The sequence below is a fragment of the Paramisgurnus dabryanus genome, chromosome 13 (genome assembly GCF_030506205.2).
Source record: "Paramisgurnus dabryanus chromosome 13, PD_genome_1.1, whole genome shotgun sequence".
In the NCBI taxonomy this organism is placed as follows: Eukaryota; Metazoa; Chordata; class Actinopteri; order Cypriniformes; family Cobitidae; genus Paramisgurnus; species Paramisgurnus dabryanus.
Window position 1 is genome coordinate 4,585,196 of NC_133349.1, and position 24,611 is coordinate 4,609,806.

Consider the following 24,611-nt stretch of genomic DNA (forward strand, 5'->3'; position numbering starts at 1 on the left):
TAGATTTAAGATATATTTTTGGTTAATCTTCCTCTCTGCTTTTGTCTATTTAGCTGCACAGTGACTTTTATTTTGAAAGCTTTCCTCACAATTGTGTTTACGTTCAGCGCTGCTTCCGGCTTCGCACCGCCCAAACAAACTTCAACATGTGTTTACGTCAAATGTGAGTAGGTTAAAGACTTATTGACAATTTTTTTGCAATTTATTTGTGCGTTAAACTATATATTATTGTGTATATTTGTTATAGAGACTGGCGTCTTTTACCACCTGCCGCTGCCGGTTAAGATAAAGTTTATATGCTTAGTTTAGCTAGCTATAGTTGCTAACTCACTGTTGATACAGTCAAGAAACTGAATTTTACGTCACCCTATAATCTATAATCTCTATTAAATATCGAAAGGATAAACTAGTTTTATTACTTCCATCAACATAATCATTTTCCCCTAAATATTTTTTTATAAAGTTACACATCTGTCTACTGAGCTGTAATAGTAGAGGGTAGTGCATGTATTTAGTGCACCACAATATTTAACCGTCATGCATATATTAGAGTAAAATTGATGTTTGGGTAAAGGTAATTCAAATAAAGTGGATCCCATAGTCACCAGTGGTGGTTTAAATGTAACCTGAACATGTTCTTAATTTAGGTGAACGAGTATTATGTGCATGTACTTTAGTAGTTAATTTTAAGATTTTGGTTTAAAATGACTATATTAAGGAATATGTATGTATTAGATACTGTAACTTGCCACACTTTCTTATATGCTTTCCACAATTTTTAATTACCGGTTTTATTTAAAGGTGCAGTGTGTACATTTTAGAAGGATCTTTTGACAGCAATGCAATATAATATAGATAACTATGTTTTTAGTCGTGTATAAAGACCTTACATAATGAACTATTATGTTTTTATTACTTTAGAATGAGCCATTATTATATACATACACCGCGGGTCCCATTACAAGGAAGCCGCCATTTTGCACCATCATGTTTTTTACAGTAGCCCTAAATGGACAAACTGCTCTACAGAGCGCAATGTAAATCCTTTGTCTCAGACGATGACATTTTTGTCCTGTGATGGCTACTGTAGCATCTTTATGTTCTTCGAAAGGGAGGAGTTTGCAACCTCACCACTAGTTGCCGCTAAAATCTACACACTGCACCTTTAAATATCAAGTAGTGTTTTAATATGTAATTATGATCTTGTTTAGGACTTTGTACAGTTTATGTTTAGGATTTGTTAGATGCTTTTTTCCAGACATTTACATTCAGTCATCTGTGTTAAGATTTATTTAAAAATGTCTGACATTAATAATACGTCTAATTATTTGCAGGTGTCTTCACTGAAGAAGCAACTTTACTGCCATGTCGAGCGGCTACAAGCCAGATATCCTGTGGTCGCCGCATCACGCAGACCGTTATGTGATCTGCGACACTGAACTCAGCCTGTACAGGATCGGACCTGCGGGAAGCTCGGAAACCAAAGCCGGAGCTCTTCCGTTATCCGAGGAGACTGCAGCCACGCTGCTGGCCATCAACTCCGATACTCCGTATATGAAATGCGTAGCATGGTATCCAAAGCACGAACCGGAATGTTTGCTGGCCGTGGGACAGGCCAACGGTCGAGTCGTTTTGACCAGTCTGGGACAGAGCCACAACTCCAAATGTAAGGAGCTGGTAGGTAAGGAGTTTGTTCCCAAGCATGCCCGACAGTGCAACACGCTCGCGTGGAATCCAGTGGACAGCAATTGGCTCGCGGCTGGTTTGGATAAGCATCGGGCCGATTTCTCAGTCTTGATTTGGGACATCAGTAGTAAGTTTTCCCCTGAGGCCGTACCCACAGAGAAGCTTCGGATCTCCGGAGACACGGATTCGGGGCTGGTGGTGACCAAGCCGTTGTACGAGCTGGGTCAGAATGACGCTTGTCTGTCTCTTTGTTGGCTACCGCGGGATCATCAAAAGTTACTTTTGGCCGGTATGCACCGAAATCTGGCCATCTTTGACTTGCGCAACACCAGCCAGAAGACATTTGTGAACACCAAAGCCATACAGGGCGTGACGGTGGACCCGCACTTTCAAGATCGGGTCGCATCCTTCTTCGAAGGTCAGGTCGCCATCTGGGATCTGCGAAAGTTTGAGAAGCCGGTTTTCACGTTGACCGAACAGCCAAAACCTTTGATCAAAGTGGCATGGTGTCCCACTCGCATGGGCCTGCTGGCCACGCTCACGAGAGACAGCAATATAATTCGTCTGTACGACATGCAGCACACGCCCATGCCCTTCGGCGACGAAGTCGAACCCACCATCATCGAGCGCGGCGTGCAGCCCTGCAGCGAGAGCATCATCAGTAGCTTCGCCTGGCACCCGTCAGCGCAGAACCGCATGGTGGTGGTGTCACCCAACAGGGTTATGAATGACTTCACGGTCTTCGAGCGCATTTCATTTGCCTGGAGCTCCACCACGTCCCTGATGTGGGCGTGTGGGCGACACCTATACGAGTGTGCGGAAGATGCTGGGCCGGGAGCGGCGTCTATCGAAAAAGACATCGCCACCAAGATGAGAGAGCGTGCGCAGTCACGCTACGGCCACGACACTGTTCAGATGTGGAGAAACCATGTGCTGGCAGGAGGGGATGACCCTCAGCTGAGGTCAATCTGGTACACGCTACACTATATCCTTTAATGCAATTAATTGTCTGTCATTATTATTAATATTTTTCCACTGGTTTGTGAATCCTTAAAGCAGTGTTTTTGTTTTTCTATCTGATGTTTTTATATTTCCTATATGGTTATTACTTATGAAACAGTACACTGAAAACATGGAGCAAAAGCAACAGGGCAGTAAACAATCATTGATTTATTCAGGCATCAAAAACATTGTCAAGTCCAGCTCTGGTAAGTAAGAACAAAGTATTTGTCAAGCTCATTTGCAAAAATGCACAAAATGGCTGACATGGCATTTGTCACTCTCAGGCACTACAGAGACACGGCGGTGCTGGTCGGGCTCAGACAGACAGACGGATGTACCGCGGTATCACAGCGAGGAGCGCAGTCTGGCCCTGCAGTTGTGTGGCTGGATCAGTCAAGGACCAGACATCGATGTGGAGCCCTTTCTGAAGTCTCTGGAGCAGGAGGGCGAATGGGAAAGAGCCGCTGCTGTCGCTCTCTTTAACCTTGACATCCGCCGGGCAATTCAGATTCTTAATAAAGGAGCTTCCTCAGAGAAAGGTAAAAGTAAGGGGATACTCTGAAACCCCAATTGCTAAAAGGGACTGCTTCTATGAGAAGTGACAGATATGTTGTGCTATTTGTGTGTAATATTAATATTTTACCATTAAAGGCACAGTAGGTAATAATTTTTGCTATTAGTGGGTGCTGCGCCTTCACCACCAGGGGCATAAGACACATGCCTTTGGTGTGAGAGACCCGGGTTTTCGAATCGACTGTGGCACACCATTGTGTCCCTGAGCAAGACACTTAACCCCTAGTTGCTCCAGAGGCGTGCAACATGTATAGCAATTGTAAGTTGGTTTGGATAAAAGCGTCAGCTAAATAAAAAAATTTAAATGCTAAACAACAACAACGTATGATGCTGTTAACTCATTCCCTGCCAGCCTTTTTTTTTTTTTAAGTTGCCCGCCAACATTTTTTGTGATTTTCACAAAAGTTTTACAAAATGCATTACAGGAAAATGTTATTATATAAGTATATAAACATACAAATATGTCAAATGAAAGAACAGACTCTCTGCTTTCAAACAAACAAACAGGAAAAAAATTTTTATCCTATCTTCATTTGTTCTCTTTTTATAACAATTAACGTATATTTACGTATAAATATATTTTGAGCAAAAAGCTGAAATAATTGCATTTTTGATAAAAGGAATTTTGTTAGAGATCAGATTCAGAACGATTATCAAAACATACACTGCAAAAAATTATTTTCAAGAAAAAAAATTCTTAGTATTTTTGTCGAAAAATATCTAAAAATTCTTAAATTAAAATGCTTTTTCTTGATGAGCAAAACGACCCAAGAAAATAAGTCTAATTTTTAGACCCAAAATATTAAATTTAAGTGATTTTGTGCATAAAACAAGCAAAAAAATCTGCCAATGGGTTAAGCAAAAAAATCTTGAACATTTTTCTTAAACACTAAATTCAAGAAAAATTTGCTTACCCCATTGGCAGATTTTTTTGCTTGTTTTATGCACAAAATGACTTAAATTTGATATTTTTGGTCTTAAAACTAGACTTGTTTTCTTGGGTCGTTTTGATCATTAAGAAAAAGCATCTTAATTTAGATATTTAAGAATGTTTTGATGTTTATACTGAAAACAAGACAAAAATACTAAGAATTTTTTTTCTTAAAAATAATTTTTTGCAGAGCATACACTGCAAAAAATTATTTTCAAGAAAAAAATTCTTAGTATTTTTGTGAATCGCACAATAGGTGCTCTTTAAAAAAAAATCGCATTGTGTCAGGCCTGGCTAGGACAGAAACTGGAAAAGATAGATTTTATTACATTTTGTGACATCGCATATAGTAAGAACCCGTTGTTAGACCTTCAAAGTACCACAAGTATCACTCTTGCAATACTTTGATGTAATCCGCAGATCGATCATCGCAGTGCCACAAAGTCAAACACACCTATATTTTCTATGTCAGCAAAAGCAGAAACCAAAGATAACCCGGACATGACACCATTGACAAGTCTCCCTATGAGCTGTTTAATACCGTATGAACAAAATATTTAACTTTGTGCTAGTGATTTTTGGTTATTTTAATGCAGAAATCTTACATATTGTGCCTTTAATATTTAATATTATAATTGAAATGGATAAAAGACTAGTGTTTCAAATTCAATGCATGTATATTTGCTGTCTTTATATGTGTATGTCCTGTACTTTCTGCTGTTTACTCCATTGAATGTTACCTTGTCAATGAGTTTAAAGCCATTAGAGGGATTGTGTGAAACGACTGATTTATCTTGTGAGAGAGCAAACATCATCAGCTATCTGTGTGTACCATCAGAAACCTTTCTCATATACTTGATAAAAAGAGTCGGTTGACAGAATAGTGGTGCCAGCATTACACAATACCTGTTTAGTTAGGTGCTGCTAATTCTTGACAGGCAATACCCCAAGGCTGCAAATGCATACGGCATATGTTATTCATTGTTATTTGGATTTTAAGCACAATTGGTTTCGTCTATATTCATCTATATGCAACATTTATGGAGTATTATGGAGGGCTTTTACACCTGCCACGGTGCACCTTTTGTTCATTGCGTTGTCTTGTTTGTATTAAGCGAGGTGTTTCCCATGTTTGTTCTGATCAGGTGACCTGAATCTGAACGTGGTGGCCATGGCTCTGTCGGGTTACACCGATGAGAAGAACTCTCTGTGGAGAGAGATGTGCAGCTCTCTGAGGCTTCAGCTGAAGAAACCGTACTTGTGTATCATGTTCGCCTTTCTTACCAGCGAACCTGGCACCTATGATGGCGTCTTGGTACGTTAACAAGGCATTTAGCCACAGGAGAACCTCTGAGACTGATTTATTTTGAAGGGCACATATTAAGTCAAATTCACCCTTTACAAGATGTTTGGACATAAACGTGTGTTGGCGGTGTGTGAAGTAGGTGTGACGGATAACAAAACTCACTGTTCACGGATCACATTACGTTTTTGAAGCACGAATCGGATCATTTTTGGGGTTAGCAAAGAAAGGGGTGGGAAAAATCTAATAACAAAAAAGAAATTACAAACATTTATAAAAAAAGAACAAAGTTGCAAATTATGTAATTTTATAAATTAAATATATATATATATATATATATTTTTAGAGCTACAGAAGTGATTTTCTCTTTGTAGACTTAAAGGAATATTCAATTTTCTTAAAAGAAAAATCCAGATAATTTACTCAACACGTAACAGTTTTTTTCATCGGAGTTTCAAAGGACTATAAACGATCCCAAACGAGGCATAAGGGTCTTATCTAGCGAAACGATTGTCATTTTTGACAATAAAAATAACAAATATACATTTTTAAAGCACAACTTCTCGTCTAGATCCGGTCCAGCGCGACCTAACGTAAATGCGTAGTGACGTATTGTTGTTGACGTGTTGATTTAAGTGTTAATTGTTGGTGTCTATTAAAGTCCATTAAAATGAGAAAAATCCTGCAATGTTTTCCTCAAAAAACATAATTTCTTCTCGACTGAACAAAGAAAGACATCAACTTTTTGGATGACTTGGTGGTGAGTAAATTATCTGGATTTTCCTTTTAAGAAAATTGAATATTCCTTTAAGTGGGTTAATTGAGGTTACTGTCTCTTTAAGAAAAGCTTGGACTTGGTTTTGACTCTAATCTATACGTAAACCTAAGACATAAACACATGTTTTTATTAGAAAAATAATACTGTGGATATAATTTTGTTTGTATGTGCCTGGTCAAGAACAGAAAGATTTTATGTTTGTTTGCTTTTTGAAACGCGTCTCTCCGTGTGTCCACTTTTGAGTGCCCTTAAACGCATTCCACGCGGCACAGCATAAACAGTTGCCCCACATAAAACGTTACGTAGTTTTTCAATGCTCTATTCGGCAAGTGTATGTTAATGGACTACAGTATGAGACACAGTAGTGAAACTCTCTCTAAAGTTTATACATCAAGAGTTCTGATTCACATCTGACTGGAGCTGGACCGGACACATTCAACCACATTTGTGTCTGTCCGTACAGAAAACTGCTCACTTTAACACCATTTTGAGGTTAAATTGTTTAAAACCCATTGAATGTTAACATTTTCAAGCCTTTGAAGCATGTGCAAATGATAAACATTCCCTATTTAAATTTGCGTATTAATCTGCAAATCGTATGCGAGCCGAACCATGGGTACGGATCACGGATCTACTGCGTTCCGTCACAGCACTAGTGTGAACACAACAACCATACAATGAACAATGATCCCCATCAAACGTAAGCAGTCTCATTAGACATGCTGTTTTGGTATTCTTGTTAATGTGACATCACACAAACAAACCCCCGCCCACCGACACTGACTGGTTAATTTTACCCATAAGCTTTTCTAAATGTGTTTGTTAGCACGTTGCAGTGCTAATGCGGTTCAAGATACTATTGTCCCAGACTGTATTCACAGGAATCAGATCTATTTTTAGCCAAAAGCACTTACTCATTATTGGTATAGGAAGTGAGGAGCTGTAGCTCATTTGAATTTAAAAGTACAGCTCTTTTCTGTTCCTGCATTTTGGACATGCTATAAAAAAGTATCTGAGGGGTTTTCTTAGATGAAACTTTAATACAGACCTCTTCAATGCACACTTGCGACTTATATTACATCTTGTAAAAATGGGCTTAATATGTGCCCTTTAACATGGGTAAATGCAATTAATTAACGAATGAAGTATGATTTTGTTGCTTGTTACAGTATGAGAGTCGTGTAGCTGTAAGGGACCGTGTGGCCTTCGCATGCATGTTTCTCAATGATGCTCAGGTAAGAATTGCTCACCACTAATGTCATTACATTTCATTAATGTGCACTGAATAATGCCATGTTTTCCTCTCTTTGGCTCAGTTGCCACGTTACATAGACAAGCTGACCAATGAGATGAAGGAAGTTGGTAACTTGGAGGGCATTCTGCTGACGGGGCTGACTAAAGATGGCGTGGATCTGATGGAGAGTTATGTGGATCGCACTGGAGACGTGCAGACGGCCAGCTTTTGCATGTTGAAGGTCACCGACAGAACCACACATGACAAAAAAGCTCTTGTGTGCTTTTAGATGTATATTTAAGTTTAACCTTCAATCAAAAATATTTGCTGTAGGGTTCTTCAGGCGAGGTACTGAAAGATCCTCGCGTGCAGTGCTGGATCGAAAACTATCGCAACCTGTTGGACGCTTGGAGATTTTGGCACAAACGGGCTGAATTTGACATACATAGAAGTAAATTGGATCCCAGCTCGAAACCTCTTGCACAGGTTAGCATCAAATTTTCTTCATTTTGGACAGGTATGCATGAAAAAACTTGTTAGCATATCTTGATTGACAGTTGTTTTCACATGTTCTGTGTGCATGTTTCTCAGGTGTTTGTGAGCTGTAACTTCTGTGGAAAGTCTATATCATACAGCTGCTCAGCAATACCACACCAGGGCCGCGGGTTCAGCCAGTATGGCGTCAGCGGATCGCCTACCAAGTCAAAGGTCACCAGTTGCCCCGGATGTCGTAAACCACTGCCACGCTGTGCTCTCTGCTTAATGAACATGGGCACGCCTGTGTCCAGCTGCCCAGGTAACGAATCAGGGTTAGCGTTGGTCAAATTAGTGACTATTTTTACATGCACTGATTACTAATGGATTATTTGGTGGTTGCATGTAAACATAGCTAATGTGAGTTGATTTCATGCATTGTTTGAATGAAATGTTTCAATCTGCATTTTTTTACACCGCACGAGTGCTGTATTCTTGATGTAGCACTATAGGATCGCTATAACCTTCAGTCTTTTTGTATTTGCGTTTTAGCTTAGCTATTCTGAGCAACACTGCATTTGTATGCACCCGTAATTGATAGTTTTTGAGTGAAATATTACTGATTATTTAAAGTTAAAGGGGTCATATGACGTTTGCTGAAAATAACATTAGTTGGTGTATTTGGTGTATTGCAACATGTTCACGTGGTTTATGGTTAAAAAACACATTATTATATCCTATGCGTCTAGTCTAGACATTTCCTGGAATAGCGTTTTTAATGGTTCTTCAAGCACAAGTGATTTCAATGTTTAGTCAATGTAAAGATGCGTATGAGGCGGTTAGCGTAGCTGACGCGATTCCGTCTAGTTTGCCCGAATGGCCCGAATTGAGCAAACCGTGAGTTTGTATTTAAGTTTAAATGTAAACTTTGGCGGAAAAAAGAGCCACATTAACCAATCAGGAGCTTGCTCTAGTAGTGACGTGATTAAAGGAAGCGAGCGGAGTCGCAGCAGCCCCTTCCATGATGCAAATTTCCACGTGAATGTCTCGATAACTAGAATTTCATGCGCGGCTTTCACGTGTGAATGAAGCGAGTAAACTCAAAATGTTCAAGCTGCAAACTAGACGCGTTATACGCAAATGTGTGAACCCACAGTAAGGGCAACACTGTCACTACCGCAAACTTTTAAAGACTGATGCAATTAATCCAAGTGCTTCATTATAGCCCAGACGCTCGGAAATTTCCTGCGTGCCAAGGAGCAGGAACAACTCACTCTCTGGTTTTAAACCTCTGCGCCCCGAACAACCTCAAGTGCAAGGAAATGTCAGAGCCATGCGTATTACAAGCTCAGGTGCGAGGAAGAGTTTGAGTCATGCGCATTACAAGTTCGTGTGTCAGAGTCCGTGCCGCAACATAGTATCGTCTATCGGCACAACCCTAATTTGAACAAAGCACATCGTTCTGAAAAGCACTGTGTGCCCTAATTGGCCAGCTATCCAGTGTGTTATGATTGGCCGAAAACCTCAAGCATGTGACGAAAATGTTAAATTCCTTACCATATTTCGAAGATCAGCTCCCAAAGCCACTTCTGTTCCCTTCAGACCCCAGTGTATTTTTGAGGGCGTGCCAAAGCACAGAGTGGACAAAATTATGAAAATGTGAATGAGTCCACGTCGACCACAGAAGTAAACTGATGACTACATTCCTAGGAACTATACTCTCATTCTGACGTAATAATCAAGGACTTTGCTGCCGTAACATGACTGCAGGAGGCACAATGATGATATGCAGCAGCCGAAAATATTCCCTTTTGTAACTTTCAATGGCAGGGGACTATTTTCGGGCAGTGCGTAATATCACTACGCTTGCGGCAGGCATGTTAGAGCAGCAAAGTCCTTGATCATTACGCCAGAATGAGAGTATAGTTCCTAGCCATATAGGCCTAGAAAATCACAACTTTTAATTTTCCGTCGGTCTTACTACACGATGTAACTACAGAAGAGTCAAGTTTTAAACAGGAAAAATATCGAAACTCCTTGGTTATTTTTAGCGCGATGCTAATGGTCTAATCAGATTAAATGGATTATGCTAAGCCATGCTAAAAGTGTTACCGCCAGACCCGGAGATCAGCTGAATGGATTCCAAAATGGTAAGAATAAAATTTTTAACTCTAGGGGAGCTGGAAAATGAGCATATTTTCAAAAAAAAGTGGAGTGTCCCTTTAAGATATGAACTTCTTGTGTCAGCACATGTTCAGGACAGGTACAGCAGTTCTCATTGTGACCTTAATCTCAACAGGAAAGGCAGATGAGAAAGCTGATCTTACACGAGACAAAAAACTTGCACAGTTCAATAACTGGTTTACCTGGTGCCACAATTGCCGTCATGGCGGTCATGCAGGTCACATGCTCAGCTGGTTCAGGTATGGAGCATCACATTCATTCACTTACAGTATATTTTCACAGACTTTAAAAAGTGTTTGATGCAACATTTTACTCTATACAACAGCAAATGTGACCTGGTTACTTTTTGCATGAAGTGCAGTTTCGCTAAGTAATTAAATATAATAAGATTTGCTGTAGCACAAAAAAATCTTTATGCATCTTAGTTCTCTACAAGTAAATAATACTTTATGTGAATTAATCCTTTAACAACCTTTATGATAAAAACTTTAAGGCTCCAGTAGTTCTTTAAAAGCTTCAGGACTGTAATCTCTTTAATCTCAGTATCAGTCAATGTGTATTTGTCTGGTCTTTCAGAGATCACAGCGAGTGTCCCGTCTCCGCCTGCACCTGTAAATGCATGCAGCTGGACACCACAGGCAACCTGGTGCCTTCAGATGCCGTATAAAGTCTGTTACGCCCTCCATGTTGTTATTTAAATCTTCTCGCTTCACTACATGCCAGCAATCCACACTAGTAGAGAATGACAGCCGTTGAAGTCAAACGTGAACATGTGTGTCTTTCTGACGTATATGACGTGAACTACTGTACACACATCACTTGTATTAATGACAGGTGTTCTCCTGTCACAGGAAGTAAAGCAGTTAGATGGGTAGGATTATATAGCCTATGATTAACTCGCCCACCCACAGACGGTTTTGTGTTTGTGACATGTCAACGTGCTTGAGAAAGTATGTCTGCAAATGTCTGACAGGCGTCTCTATGAGATCTGGTCCAAAAGTCATCAGTACCTGGAGCTGCTTTAAGTAATGTGTATTAAAGGCAGGAAAAATGAATGCAAGTGTTACAAACTGAGGAGTTGCATGGGAGCAAAGTTTTGTTTATGTCTCAGTAAGTGATTTTATGTGGCCGTTGATTATTTGAAAGACCAATATCTTTTGTGTATATTGTTACTCTATAACACAATGAATCCCTTAGTTTGTTTCTGAATGACTCAAAACTGTCAAAGGTCTACAATAAGATCAAAACTAAAGCAATGTATAAACAGGAACTACCATCAGAAAAGTGAAGAAAAACCGCTTACCAAAATGTATAGGATACGCTAACACAACTAAATTTATATAAAATAATTGTTAACAACATAAAACTCTTATTTGTTGATTTCTGTTGGTTAAAATCTGTCAGTACCAGGGCTAAGTGTTTTGTATTATCTAAAGGCATTGAAAAATGCTGTTTTGTATTGCTTTGTTTAATTTATTGCACAATCAATGCAACAACACATTAACATCTTAATATTTAAATAATTGTGTCTTTATTTTTGGGAAATAAATCCATTACAATTTAATGTTACTAAAACACTGAGTTTTTATGCTGAAGTTTACTTATGTACAACAACAGATGTGTCTTGTTTTCATTTTGCATCAACTACAGTACGTCAATATGTTGCAAGCAAATTTCGGAGTAATTCAGTATGAATCTTACTGCAAAAATCCTTTAAAGGAGACATATCATGAAATTCATACGTTTCCCAAGTGCTATAATTTGGTCTCCAGTGCTTCTATCAACCAAAAAAATGTGAAAAAGATCAACCCAGTAACTTAGTTTTGGTAAAAAAATAGGTCATTGAAATTTGAGTCCCCTTGTGATGTCAGAAGGGGATCTTATTGTTATAATACAACCCCATGCACTATCCAACCACTGCACTGCCATTTAGTGCAAAGAGAGAGAGAGAGAGAGAGAGAGAGAGACGGAAAAATAATTGACATCACAATTGAGTTTTAATTTCAACCTACCACCATCATTGTGATCCGAGTTTGCATTTCATAAGCTCATTTGCATTTAAAAGGACACAACCAAAAATGGCACATATTTCCTACAAAGTGGCAATTTTAACATGTTATAATAAATTATTTGTGGGAGTATTTGAGCTAAAAGTTAACATATGCACTCTGGGGACACCACAGACTTATTTTATATCTTAAAAATGTCTCATAATATGTCCCCTTTAAAGAATTTTTTTTCCTGACAGGTCATTTTCCATGCGTTTTAGAACTAGTATTAATAACATTACATTAAGGTTTTATTCATTAACTTACGTTATTGCATTTATTAACATTAACAATCAAGTCACATTTATTTATAAAGCACTACAATGTTTTATTGCTTACAAGCAGCATGAAATGTAAAAAAAACATAAATATATTTATTGCAAATTTTTCATAGATTATGATCTAGGGTGGCCATTCGTGCCAGTTCCGCCGGACACGTCCCGAACATGTTTTCGGGTTCGTTCTCCGGAAGTCGCGTTGGTCGACCGCATACGTCATCAAGGTTTAATATTCACTGAAAAAATGATTCATTGAATTTAATAAAAAATTTTAAGGTAAGTGGTTGCAATCAATTTATTTAATCTACATTTAAACAAAAAAGATTAGTAAAGTAAAATAAAATATAAAACTTTTGTTTAAATGTAGCTTAAATAAATTTTTTGCAACCACTTACCTTAAAAAAATTGATTAAATTCAGTGAAAAAAAAATTTCAGTGTTTCGCGTTTAATTTCAGAAAAGCAACCGTTACATTTCAAGGAAAGAATGAAACTACAATGATTGTATGTCTTAAAAGAAATAAATCTTAATTTTCTAATCTATTTTAACTGAAATGTGAGAACCTCGATGACGTATGCGGTCAAGCAACGCGACTTTCGGAGAACGAACCCGATAACATGTTCGGGATGTGTCCGGCAGAACTGGCACGAATGGCCACCCTATTATGATCTTTATGATTTAATTAATTATTTATGAAATCTAATATAATCACTTTTTTTGTTGTTTGTTCATGTTACTTAATTGTGCATTAACAGATTCACTGAAAAAAATAATTCATTCAATTTACTACATTTTTTTAAGGTAAGTGGTTGCAATCAATTTATTTAAGTTACATTTAAACAAAAGTTTTTTGTTTGGTTTTGTATTTCTAATTTTTCTTGTTTAAATGTAGCTTAAATAAATTGATTGCAACCACTTACCTTAAAAAATTGAGTAAATTGAATGAATAATTTTTTTAGTGTTCAGCTTTTGAGGTTAATGAATGCTGTATTGTTCATTGTTAGTTCATGTTAATTAATTTAGCAAACTAGTAAAACCTTATTGTAAAGTTTTACTTTATTATTGTTCGTGAATCCGTGTATGTTCTTTAGAAAATCAATTTCTAGTTTTGTGTTTCACAGTAAAAAAGTGCATGTGGAGTTGAAATGACTTTAGGCTGAGTAAATAATGTATTGTGAATTATGCATAGATTTTATGATTTCAAGCAAACAACTTCATTAACCAAAACCTGAGTACTATGAAAACACCCAGCTGATCAAATTCTCAAAGCCTGTGTGATTGTTTCTCCATGCACCAATAAACCCCACCCCAACAGGAACTTCAATGGGCCCATTGGCTCTTGGTTGTAGGAAAGAAAGGCATAAGCCAATAAAGAAGAAGCAAACATGTGGTGCTCTGCTCCAACCCAATATCCTGCAGCATACATGCGCTTTGCTTTCACCACAAGTCCATACACTTATACATAGACTAGTTTGTACTGAAGTACATACAGATGAGCTGAAGATTTAAGACCTTTGCGTTCATACAGATGCAATGAGAAGCTCGTAGTAGTATAAGAGGAAGCAGCGTTACGCACGGGCACATTTTCACTTCTTATTTACTTCGTGCGCTTTTACGCACCAGATGCAACACTAACTTCAGCTGTACTGTATGTGCCAAAGATCCGCAGCTGGGATGAAGTAAATAAAGAAGATCTCCTTTATCTCGCTATTATAAACATATCGATCCTTCATCATAATCAAATGCTGTAGATATGAAGCAGATTGTTAAATCCAACAGGACACCGACAGAGTCTCACCTCATGACCGGAGGAAGAGGTATGAAAAACTTAACAAAAACATCTTGTTTTTTTATATAGTATATGAAATTAACTGTTTATGTGTCCAAACCGTGTTATTCATTATGCTTGTAAAGTATTTTAGGTGTGACACAAAATCATTTATATGGGCTTTGTTTATATGTATCTGAAACTTTTAAGTTCGGTTTCACGATCAGCTTACTCAGGTTATTATACGTGATTTTTTTGAATGGCAACCCAATCAACTATTTGTTATACTAACTTTGTATGATATGTTTTATCACAAAGCATATTGTTTTCTTTATTGTAGTCTTTGCGTAAGTAGATCTAAGTAGTTGTAAGTAGTAAAATCTTGCTGAAGATCGATACACGCATATTGTACTTGCCTATTACAAATTTTAGAACTTTATGACATTGAGATGACTAGCAAAGTGTCACAATTTACCTCACAAACTATAAAAAATGTTTAAACTAGCAGTTTAAAATAGTCTTTTATCGCAGGCGGCTCTACTTTCATGACTCTCGTATCACTCCGCGCTCTCTTTCTTCTCATGCAATAAAATACTATCAACTCAAATCAATATTTAATTTAATTTATTTAATTATTAGTAATTTTAAGTATGTTGTTCAAACAGTCGGCCATTATCTTTAAATAAACTGATATTTTATTTCGCGATAATATGGCTGTATAAAAATCAATGTTTCCATATGGATCACGTCAATGTAAATCTGTGTAAAGTTACACACTGGTTATGTTACTAGTTAGTTATACTTAACTAATATTACTATAGTTCATAAGACTAACTATGCACAGGTGAAGTACCTGTTGACAACATTTTCAGTAGGTAGCCTACAGTGCGGACTACTATATCCCACAATGCAATGTGCCCAACTGGAACTTGCAGAATTACCTCAAAGTTAGTTAAAAAATGTACTTATTGATCGAAATGCCAAAGGTCAGTAGACTTTTACACATACGTGAATTAAAACTGGCCAATATAGTGTTTCTGAATTATACGACAACTATGTAGCACTAGTTTATTCCGTAACTATGCAATCCCCACTGACAAATCTAAGACAAGCATAAGCTGGTAGCTGGTTTAAGGTGGCAGTAGCTGGTTTGAGCTGGTCCTCCCAGTCTAGCAAAGCTGGTGGGTCAGCTAGAATTCCACTCTGACTAGCTAGACCAGCTTAAAGTGACCAAAACACAGCTAGACCAGCTTGCTACACCAGCAAACCAACTAACACCAAGCTGGGAGACCAGCTTAAACCAGCTCACCAGTTTACACTGGTCTTAGCTGGATTTTTCAGTAGGGATGTTACTAGTTATACTAATATTATCATAGTTCAGAAGATGTATAACTATGCACAGGATACCTGCAGACCTATGCAACATCCCACAATGCAATGCGCCCAACTGGAACGTGCAAAAGCTACCTCAAAGTTAGTGGCGATGTTAAAAAATTTACTTATTGATTGAAATGTCAAATGTTAGTAGACTTTTACAGTACTTTCATGTGGGGCGTAAGCGTTAACGCTTGACGGAAGGCTTGTCGGAAGCGTGGTCAACAGCCAATCACAGTGGCTGTAACACATGCTCCCCTTTTCCATAAACGTAATTGGCTGACTCTGCCTAGGTTATTTGCATAATGCGATCTGATTGGCTGACGCACGCATTGCCACTGAAAAGTTGAGAAATGTTCAACGTCTGCTGCGAGCAACGGCAGTGACGCGGCGCCGACGGATCCACAATTCAGTTTGGCAACGCATGACGTCACCCATTGAAAGTGAATGGGAAGCGTTAACGCTTAGCGTGTGAAAGTACCGCTACACATAAGTGAATTAAAACTGGCCAATGATCATGTTGTGTTTCTGAATTGTATGACAACTATGTAGCAACACTAGTGTAGGGAAGGTTTATTAGTCCGTATGCATTCCCTACTGAAAAATCCAGCTAAGACAAGCATAAGCTGGTAGCTAGTTTTAGCTGGTTTAAGGTGGCAGTAGCTGGCACCAGCTAAAACCAGCTTATACTGGTCTTAGCTAGATTTTTCAGTAGGGTTAAATACTATTTTATTATAGTATAGACTGCACAGTACCGAGTTAGTAGCAAATCATTGGCTCATCTTATTGTGTAGTACATTTTTCAAGTTTATATTTGAAAACAACTTCACAAAAATAACATTTGGCATTGTCAAGCCGTGTCCTTATATCCCAACTACTATTCTCTAAACTTAAGCTGTCCATGAACTCAAGACAGCTTTCTGTCCATACACATGGAGTGATGCTTGTGTGGATTTGCATTTGAAACGCTTCTCTTGCACACAAAGACCTTGCAGCTGCCTCGCAGCAATCTGCAAGTGAATGTAGGAGCCGTTCCCCAACAAATGCTCGAAGAAAAGGTGTGTGCACTGTGCTGAAAATGATTTCAGGCTGATGGTTCATTCAGGCCGCTCGCAGATTTTCAGGCTGGTACTGTAACCGACCTTCCTGGCTGAGTGACACTTGTGTATTTTTCAGCCGAGAGTAAACTCACAATGGCTCTTTTGCATACGTTTGTGCTTGCACAGGCGTCTGCGTTGCAGATGCAGGATCTCTGTATCTGCTGTGGGCAGCATGCACACGGGTTGTTATGAATTTCAGCTGTTGGTGCATGTGTGTACATGAATGTGGGTTTGATGAGCAGTTTCATTTTGTTTCATTTCCTGCTGTGTGTCTTGGAGCGTGAACCTAATGTAAGAACAGTCATTCGAAGGGCGCTTCGTGTCCTATAAATATCGCTTTTGTCAACAGTCTTTTGTTTGTTTGTATTCATTAAGTTAGGTTGCAATGTCAGCGTTAACTTTATTTCTTAGCCAAATTCAAAATCCCAAATAATAAACTGATTTGCACTTCTTGTGCTACAACTTAAAATTGTGCGGTTAAGTAATTTGCCTACCAATGTCAGAGTAGATGATAATGTAAATCAAGTTAAGAAAGTCTTATAGACACTGAAGGTTGGATTTGTCTTAACCAAACTCATCACAGAGTCCTGGGGTGGGCCCTCTTTTATGTGGGTCAGTATGCAAATAACGTACCATGGTGCCTGTGAGTTTTGCATTAGGAACCCTTATTAACATTTCCGTCGAAATTATTGAAAAAATAGGTTTTGGTTCCATTATAAATTGAGTTTTCGTACATTGCAGATACAACCTCATCACTTTCCACCGACACCCACTAACTTCCTCTCCACTGCAGTGCAGTTATGTCACTGGCCATTACCTACATAATCATAAACAACTCTGTTTTTATTTTATCAGCACAATCAGCCGGTCGACAGACATCTTTATTGGACGATCTACCTGAGAAGTACCTGAGTGGTCAGTGGCCACGTGAGCCACATCAACCCCGGCCCTCTTCCACGAACGATAAAGCTACGCAGGTGAGATAACGTTGCATTCAGTCAGCAGTGACCCCAAAAGTGTTACCTAAAATGTATAGCGTACAAACCTAAAGCGTTCCAACAGCAGTTCTGTGTATCGGCACGAATCTCGCGATACAATACGTATCACGATGTCGCGATACGTTGCGGTTAGAGCTGCAACGACTAAACGATAAAATCGACTATGACATTCGTTGTCAATGAATTTCATTATCGATTAGTTGGTCTGTGACTTCAAATGCTCCCACACCACCATCGGGCAACGTAATTTCCTTTAATATAAGTGAGTTTGTATTTGTTTAATTGTTTTTGGGTTTTCATAAAAAATAAATGAACCACAAGCATCTGTTTTAAAGTAAGGGGGGAAATGTAGGTTTTTATTACTGTAACAATGCATTTATATCACCACTTTCATATCATAATGACTTATTTTATTTATTTTGTTAATAACAAATAATCTTAAAATTCATCAAGGTCTAAAGCAAAATTATTTTATTCTGACCACATCCCTGAAGACTCAATGCATTTTGTTAATTGATATTTTGACATTTAAAGATGTTTTTCTATTTTAAAGCTGCACAAACTTTTTTTTATTTAAGGCTTAAAATGTCAAAAATATTATATTAGTAAAACTCTGTAGTAGTGTGTGGCTTTTGCACTTTTGAAAGGACACTTCTACATCTAATTAAGTAAATATTAATATTATATCCGATTAGTCGATTAATCAAAAAATAATCACCCGATTAATCGATTATGAAAATAATCGTTAGTTGCGATGCTGTGAAGCTGGGCTATATATTGGGATATTTCCTATTTTAGGGATATAATAGGATATAATTTTAGAAAAGCTGTCTTTGAGAACACCCGTCCATATGCAAACCTAAGCAAAAAATGTTTTGTTATAGTTATTGTTATAGTCCATAGCGTAAACGGCTCTTAGCCATGTTCATTATAGTTCGACATCACATGATCTATGGACCAGAAGAAGTCCAAATACCACTACTGAATACAAAAACCAATACACCCAGAACTATAATACTGTATTTGTTAACAAATTTCTTTTTGTGAAATGTTTTGGTTGTAAAGCGTGCTTGTTTTTAAATAAATTACACTCGTTTTACAATGCAATGACGTTCATACATTTTTCGCCTGATGCATTTAACAGCTGCAGTTTATTTTACTTCTGTATTAAAGAGTGAAACAGGATGTGAGACAAAATGTTGAACCTTTATCCATCAGACATGTATTAGATTATGATAAGATCAGGTAGTTAAAAACTATAGGGCACATATAAAAATAATGTAATCATTAATAAAACATAATAGGGTGGTTTCCAGACAGGGATTAGACTAGTCCTACACTAAAAATGCAAGAGATGTCCAAACTGAAAACATCTTGCACTGACATATCCGTACATCCGAAACATTAGTGCCCTTTGTTTTGCCTCAAAATGAACACAAGCGTTTTAAATAAGGCATGTTTGTTAAAACTAGTTATATTTCCTAATTACACTGCAAAAAATTATTTTCAAGCAAACATTTTCTTAGTATTTTTGTCTTGTTTTCAGTAAAAATATCTAACAATTCTTAAATTAAGATGCTTTTTCTTGAAGAACAAAATGACCCAAGAAAATAAGTCTAGTTAATAGACTAAAAATATAAAATTTAAGTCATTTTGTGCATAAAACAAGCAAAAAAATCTGCCAATGGTGTAAGCAAAAATCTTGAAAATTTTTCTTAAACAGAAAATTCAAGAAAATTTAGCTTACCCCATTGGCAGATTTTTTTTGCTTGTTTTATGCACAAAATCATTTAAATTTGATATTTTTGGTGTAAAAACTTTTCTTGGTTTGTTTAGCTCATCAAGAAAAAGCATCTTAATTTAAGAATTTTTAGATATTTTACCTGAAAACTAGACAAAAATACTACAATTTTTTCTTGAAAATAATTTTTTGCAGTGTAAACTAAGACTTAAGTTGGCTTAAGGTAATTCCTGTCTGGGAAACCACCCCAATGTGTGTTAATGGTAACAACTTACATTAGTTAATGCATTAGTTAACAATGATCAACACTTCTACAGCATGTATTAATCTTAATGTATTAGTATTCAGCATTTACTAATACATTTTCTAAATCAAAAGTTGTATCTGTTAACATTAGTTAATGCACAATGAACTATAGCATGAACAATTGTATTAGTGTTAACTTTGCAAAGTTAACATTAACATTATTAGTTAAACATTAACAAAGATTAATAAATGCTTCATCCATTTACTAATGTGTACAAATACAACCTTCACTGCAAAAAATGATTTTCATGAAAAACTGTCTAGTTTTTAGACCAAAAATATCAAATTTAAGTGATTTGTGCATAAAACAAGCAAAAAATAAATAGATAACAATAAAAACTGCCAATGGGGTAAGCAAATTTTTCTCGAATTTTTCTTGAATTTAGTGTTTAAAAAAGTTTTTTGCTTACCCCATTGGCAGATTTTTTTGCTTGTTTTATGCACAAATCACTTAAATTTAATATTTTTGGTCTTAAAACTAGACTTAGTTTCTTGGGTTGTTTTTTGCTCATCAAGAAAAAGCATCTTAATTTAAGAATTTCTAGGTATTTTTACTGAAAACAAGACCAAAATAATAAAAAAAATGTATCCTGAAAATTATTTTTTGCAGTGTAGAAGCTAAAATTGTGTTTAATAAGAATAAAAAAATGTAGGGCTTTGTGACATCATGCGAGAAGCTATTTTAGAGGCAAAACAATTTCATAAAAAGTTTTAAAGACAAACATGTTTAATATACACAAATAAATCCAGAAAGTTAATAGGATAAATTTGGATCTTAAGTCTTCAAATACTTAAAAGTCAATATTCCAGAGTTGCACCATGCCTATTCTTGGACTGTTCTCATTTGTTTGTGATGAAGTTTATTTGTTGGACTGTTTTGTGTCCTATTTGTAGTTTCTTGTGAAGTCTTTGACTGCTATGTAGTTGAGCTGTGCCGAGACCTCCAGTCCACCCTAAAACAAAACCGTCACAAAGCTTGAAGCTTCGCGGCGGTCTGCTGCCATACAAAGTTGGTGTTGTGTGCAGTGAATTCTTTCTGGAGGTGCAGCAGTTTGCACCTGTCACCCTGTGTGTGTTCATGTGTGTGTAGAGGTGTGTGTACACAGTACCTAAGGGTTGAGCGCGCACACGGCTCTGTATCTCCTCACCACCTGGCGCTCTCCGACCGTTCTTTGTGTGTCTGCTGTGAGCTGCCTGCAGCGACATCCATACATATGCTAATGTGCGATCCGGCTCGCGGAGGCCGCGGCATCCCAGAGAGAGGAGAATGTCAAAATGATCCTGTTCCTCTCGACATCTCTCTTCATCACACCGCAGGACGAGACTCTGGAGCCCTTTGTTAGCAGTTGCTGCTTTGTCATTGTTTAACATTATAAATGAGTAAGTGATTAGTCATTTAAGAGTTTATGAAATCAGAATTGACCCTGGCATGTTTGTCTGTTGATCTGTGCATGTTACACAGGAATAATTCACACCAAAATTAAAATAAACACATATTTTACTTACACTCAAACCATTTTAAGTTTATGTTTTAAAGCTACAAAAAGTGCATTATCCATCAAAAGTTATAAAATGTAAAATTTATATAAACATTCTACAAAATCACCTCACTTTGCTTTGTAAGACAATTAGTAACTATATGGATTAGTTTTTGATGCATTGCTGCGCTTTTTGGATATGAGTACTATTCTTTGCCATTTTAAAGCTGAAAAGAGCCAAAATACAACTCTGACTTTGTTTGGCTTAAACAAGTAAGTCATATAAACCTTGAATGGCTTGAGGAGTTGGGCCAAAATATGGGCTAATATTCATTTTGGGGTGAACTTTTATTTTAAAGGAGTAGTTCACCCAAATATCAAAATTCTAATTAGGATTACTTTAAAGATGAATGAATGTGATTTTTGGAGCTTCGCCATATTAAAAAGCACCTATTTCATTGCTAAAAAACAATGTTATTTTGTGTATTTGGTACAATACAATGCGTTTGCGTGGTTTATGGTTAAAAAAAGACATTATTTTCCACATACCGTACATTTTTGTAGCTCCAGACTTCACTCTCTTCCTGAAACGCATGGATTTTAAAAGCTCTGTGTCCCTGATATGTTGTGATTGGCCTGAATAGCTCTGATGTCAACAGGAAATATGACGCTCCTTACCATGTTTGAAAGATTCACTCACAATGCACTGCTAACAGGAGTTAACTTACAGGCTGTGAGTCCGAAGCGGGAGGAATTATGATAATTTCGCTCTTCTCTACATCACCAATCCCAGGAAGTAAACTGTTGATTACAATCTGTGTGTTTGTTGTAGTCCAAGAAAAGAGATTTACGTTGGAGACGATAACTCGCGTCATCATTTACTTACTATGATATAATTTACTGCATATCATTAACATGTAGTAACACACACCTACATACCATAGGAAACGTAAAAACGTGAATCGGACAATAGGTGCTCTTTAAGCCCCATAAGGCAAGTCCTAAAAACCGAATGCAAAACCTTTTGATAGCCCCCTAGTGGCTGGCTTCAGTATAGGTCATAAACCCCGCCCTCTCCATGTAAACGAATGGGACGTGAGCCACATTAAAAATTAAAGAATACTTCAAAAAAAAAATCCCAACGATGGTTTCTGTTATTTTAGTTATTTCTTATTTTACTTTTATGTGTTTTGTACTTTTAAAGCAACACTATGTAGTTCCCATGTAAAAATGAGTTACAGCTCCCCCATGTGGTTGAAAAGCGCAACAGTGCCTGGTATCAGACACTCTTCTGTAGGCAGGGGGAGGGGCGGGGCTGTGTTTCCTACCCTCCATTGCCACTTTCAGAGTGTGCTTGTAGCAGCTAGGAGGCTTCTCAGGTTGCAGCAACAGTACAATTTGTCCAGTTAAAAGTTGTTCTATCACTGAAATAATTTTAGAGACATTATTTAAAGGTAAAAAAACTACATAGTGTTGCTTTAGGTGTTCGTTTTTTATATATTTGCTTTAAGTTAGTTATTAGATGCTATTAAAAAAGCATGTGATGACTTGATTTGTGTGTTTGTGATTAGTCAAACTAGAAAATGGGCGGGGCTTCGATACCACCACCAAATACTCCAAATCACTTTGACTTTAAATGATGCATCGGTGCAAGATGTCAGCGGCTATTTTTGAGATATTTTGGCTTCATTTTTTTTACAAACATGGAACTGTATGGAGACACGTCATCCATATTTTTTACAGTCTATGAGACCCGTATAATAAGATGGCACGATGGCATTATAATGTGAAATGATTCATTTGTGTCCAGCTGAAGAAACGGACTCAAATACATTTTGAATGTATTTGGGTGAACTAATCCTTTATTTTCTACAAACTGAAAAGTTATAACCCATCGAATCTGTCTTTTCAATGTAAGGTAGCTTTGCAAAGGCACTTGATGACAATGCCACTTCAGTTAGGATGTTACCATAGAAGGTAGCTGATTGTGTAGGCAGAAGAAAGCAAGACAGCTCACTTAGTTTTGGAAAAGAGCCAACATCTCTCAGATCAGCAAGCACTTCAATGCAACAGTACAGCGACCTACAATGACATTTCTGGTGTTTGTACGATACTTAACCCTTCACCTTAACTTCCTTAGACTTCGAGTTTATCTGCTAGCATACCACGAAACAAAGCGCATTCAAGACCGCCTGGAAGTTCAAGTTGTAACACGACACTGCAGGTACATTTGAAAACCGAAAAATGGGTGTAAGAACGAAAACTTAATTTAACATGTTTGTGGTTTCGTTGTCCGTCTTTTGTGGCTCTTTGAAGCTGCAGGTCTTTGTTTAACTTTATTGTGGTGGTGGTCTGAGAGACTGATGGCATTAAAGTACCACAAGCATCCTGTTATTGCTGACTTATGTAGGTTACCTGACTTCAAGATATATTCTACAGTAAATAGGTCAGGAGAATGGAAAAAAACATAAAGATATATGTAGACTTATTACTTTCGATTGACATTTAAAATACAAAGGATTGATTTTGTAACAAAACCACAACTATCGCTATAGCACCGACTACGGTCACATAAGTCAATGGTCACAGAAATTGTTTGCACCTTCTTGCGATTAACTTTTTGGTTACCAAACCAAAATCTGTAGTCACTGGTCCACAACTCCATTATTTGTCTTATTTTAAGCCATTTTTATGATGTTTATTATAGACACCTGGCTTTTGGAGTTACGACGGAGGAGAGGTGAACATGCACAAGCGCTCGGCATCGTGGGGCAACGCTGACCATCTCATAGAGGTATTGACATACAAAAAAACTGCACTGTTTACAGATGTTAAAAATATATTTGATTTACATCAAACATTTGTGGACACACTTTACCTGAAACAGACATATTATGTGTTGGGACTTGACATTAAAACATCTGTTTAAAAAGCTTGATAATGTTTGTTAAAGGTTATTTTGCGAAACCACTAAAATTAGAATTTGCAATTATATTTTCATTTATGCATTTGGCAGATGCTTTAATCCAAAACAACTTATAGTGCATTACAAAGTATAATTAAGACTTTAACTGGCACCGTCCTGATTTTACTTTCAATATTTTGCATGTACATTTTTATCTATCACGACAAACTATGTATCATTGGGAAGGTCTAAGGCTCTAGAATACACATTTTAACAGTGTTTTATAAAATAAATTATCTAGGGAGAGTAATTGATTTATTTATGAATAGAGTGTGCCTCCAAACATTTATATCCTGGGAAATGGCAATGTCCCGCCAGTGGGACGCCTACGTTTACTTCAGTGTCAACATTGGATAAGAATTCACATGCAAAACAAACTATATAACGTTTG

At 37.3% G+C, this 24,611-nt stretch overlaps 2 protein-coding genes across 2 annotated transcripts in view; both read left to right on the plus strand.

The window, feature by feature from the left end:
• Positions 1-90: 90 nt before the first annotated feature.
• On the plus strand, positions 91-12,421 carry mios (missing oocyte, meiosis regulator, homolog (Drosophila)). The gene is made up of 11 exons (XM_065298882.2): positions 91-163; positions 1,335-2,671; positions 2,796-2,894; positions 2,973-3,227; positions 5,338-5,507; positions 7,443-7,508; positions 7,590-7,748; positions 7,841-7,993; positions 8,099-8,303; positions 10,281-10,404; positions 10,742-12,421. Exons 2-11 carry the CDS (start codon positions 1,366-1,368, stop codon positions 10,830-10,832), a joined length of 2,628 nt encoding a protein of 875 aa, XP_065154954.1. The 5' UTR covers positions 91-163; positions 1,335-1,365; the 3' UTR covers positions 10,833-12,421.
• Positions 12,422-13,897: 1,476 nt separating this feature from the next.
• Positions 13,898-24,611, plus strand: part of glcci1b (glucocorticoid induced 1b) — a 19,660-nt gene continuing 8,946 nt past the window's right edge. The window contains exons 1-3 of the mRNA XM_065298881.2: positions 13,898-14,307; positions 17,588-17,709; positions 23,963-24,049. Coding sequence (XP_065154953.1) covers positions 14,244-14,307; positions 17,588-17,709; positions 23,963-24,049 — 273 coding nt within the window. The 5' untranslated portion in view covers positions 13,898-14,243. The remainder of the gene's footprint in view (positions 14,308-17,587; positions 17,710-23,962; positions 24,050-24,611) is intronic.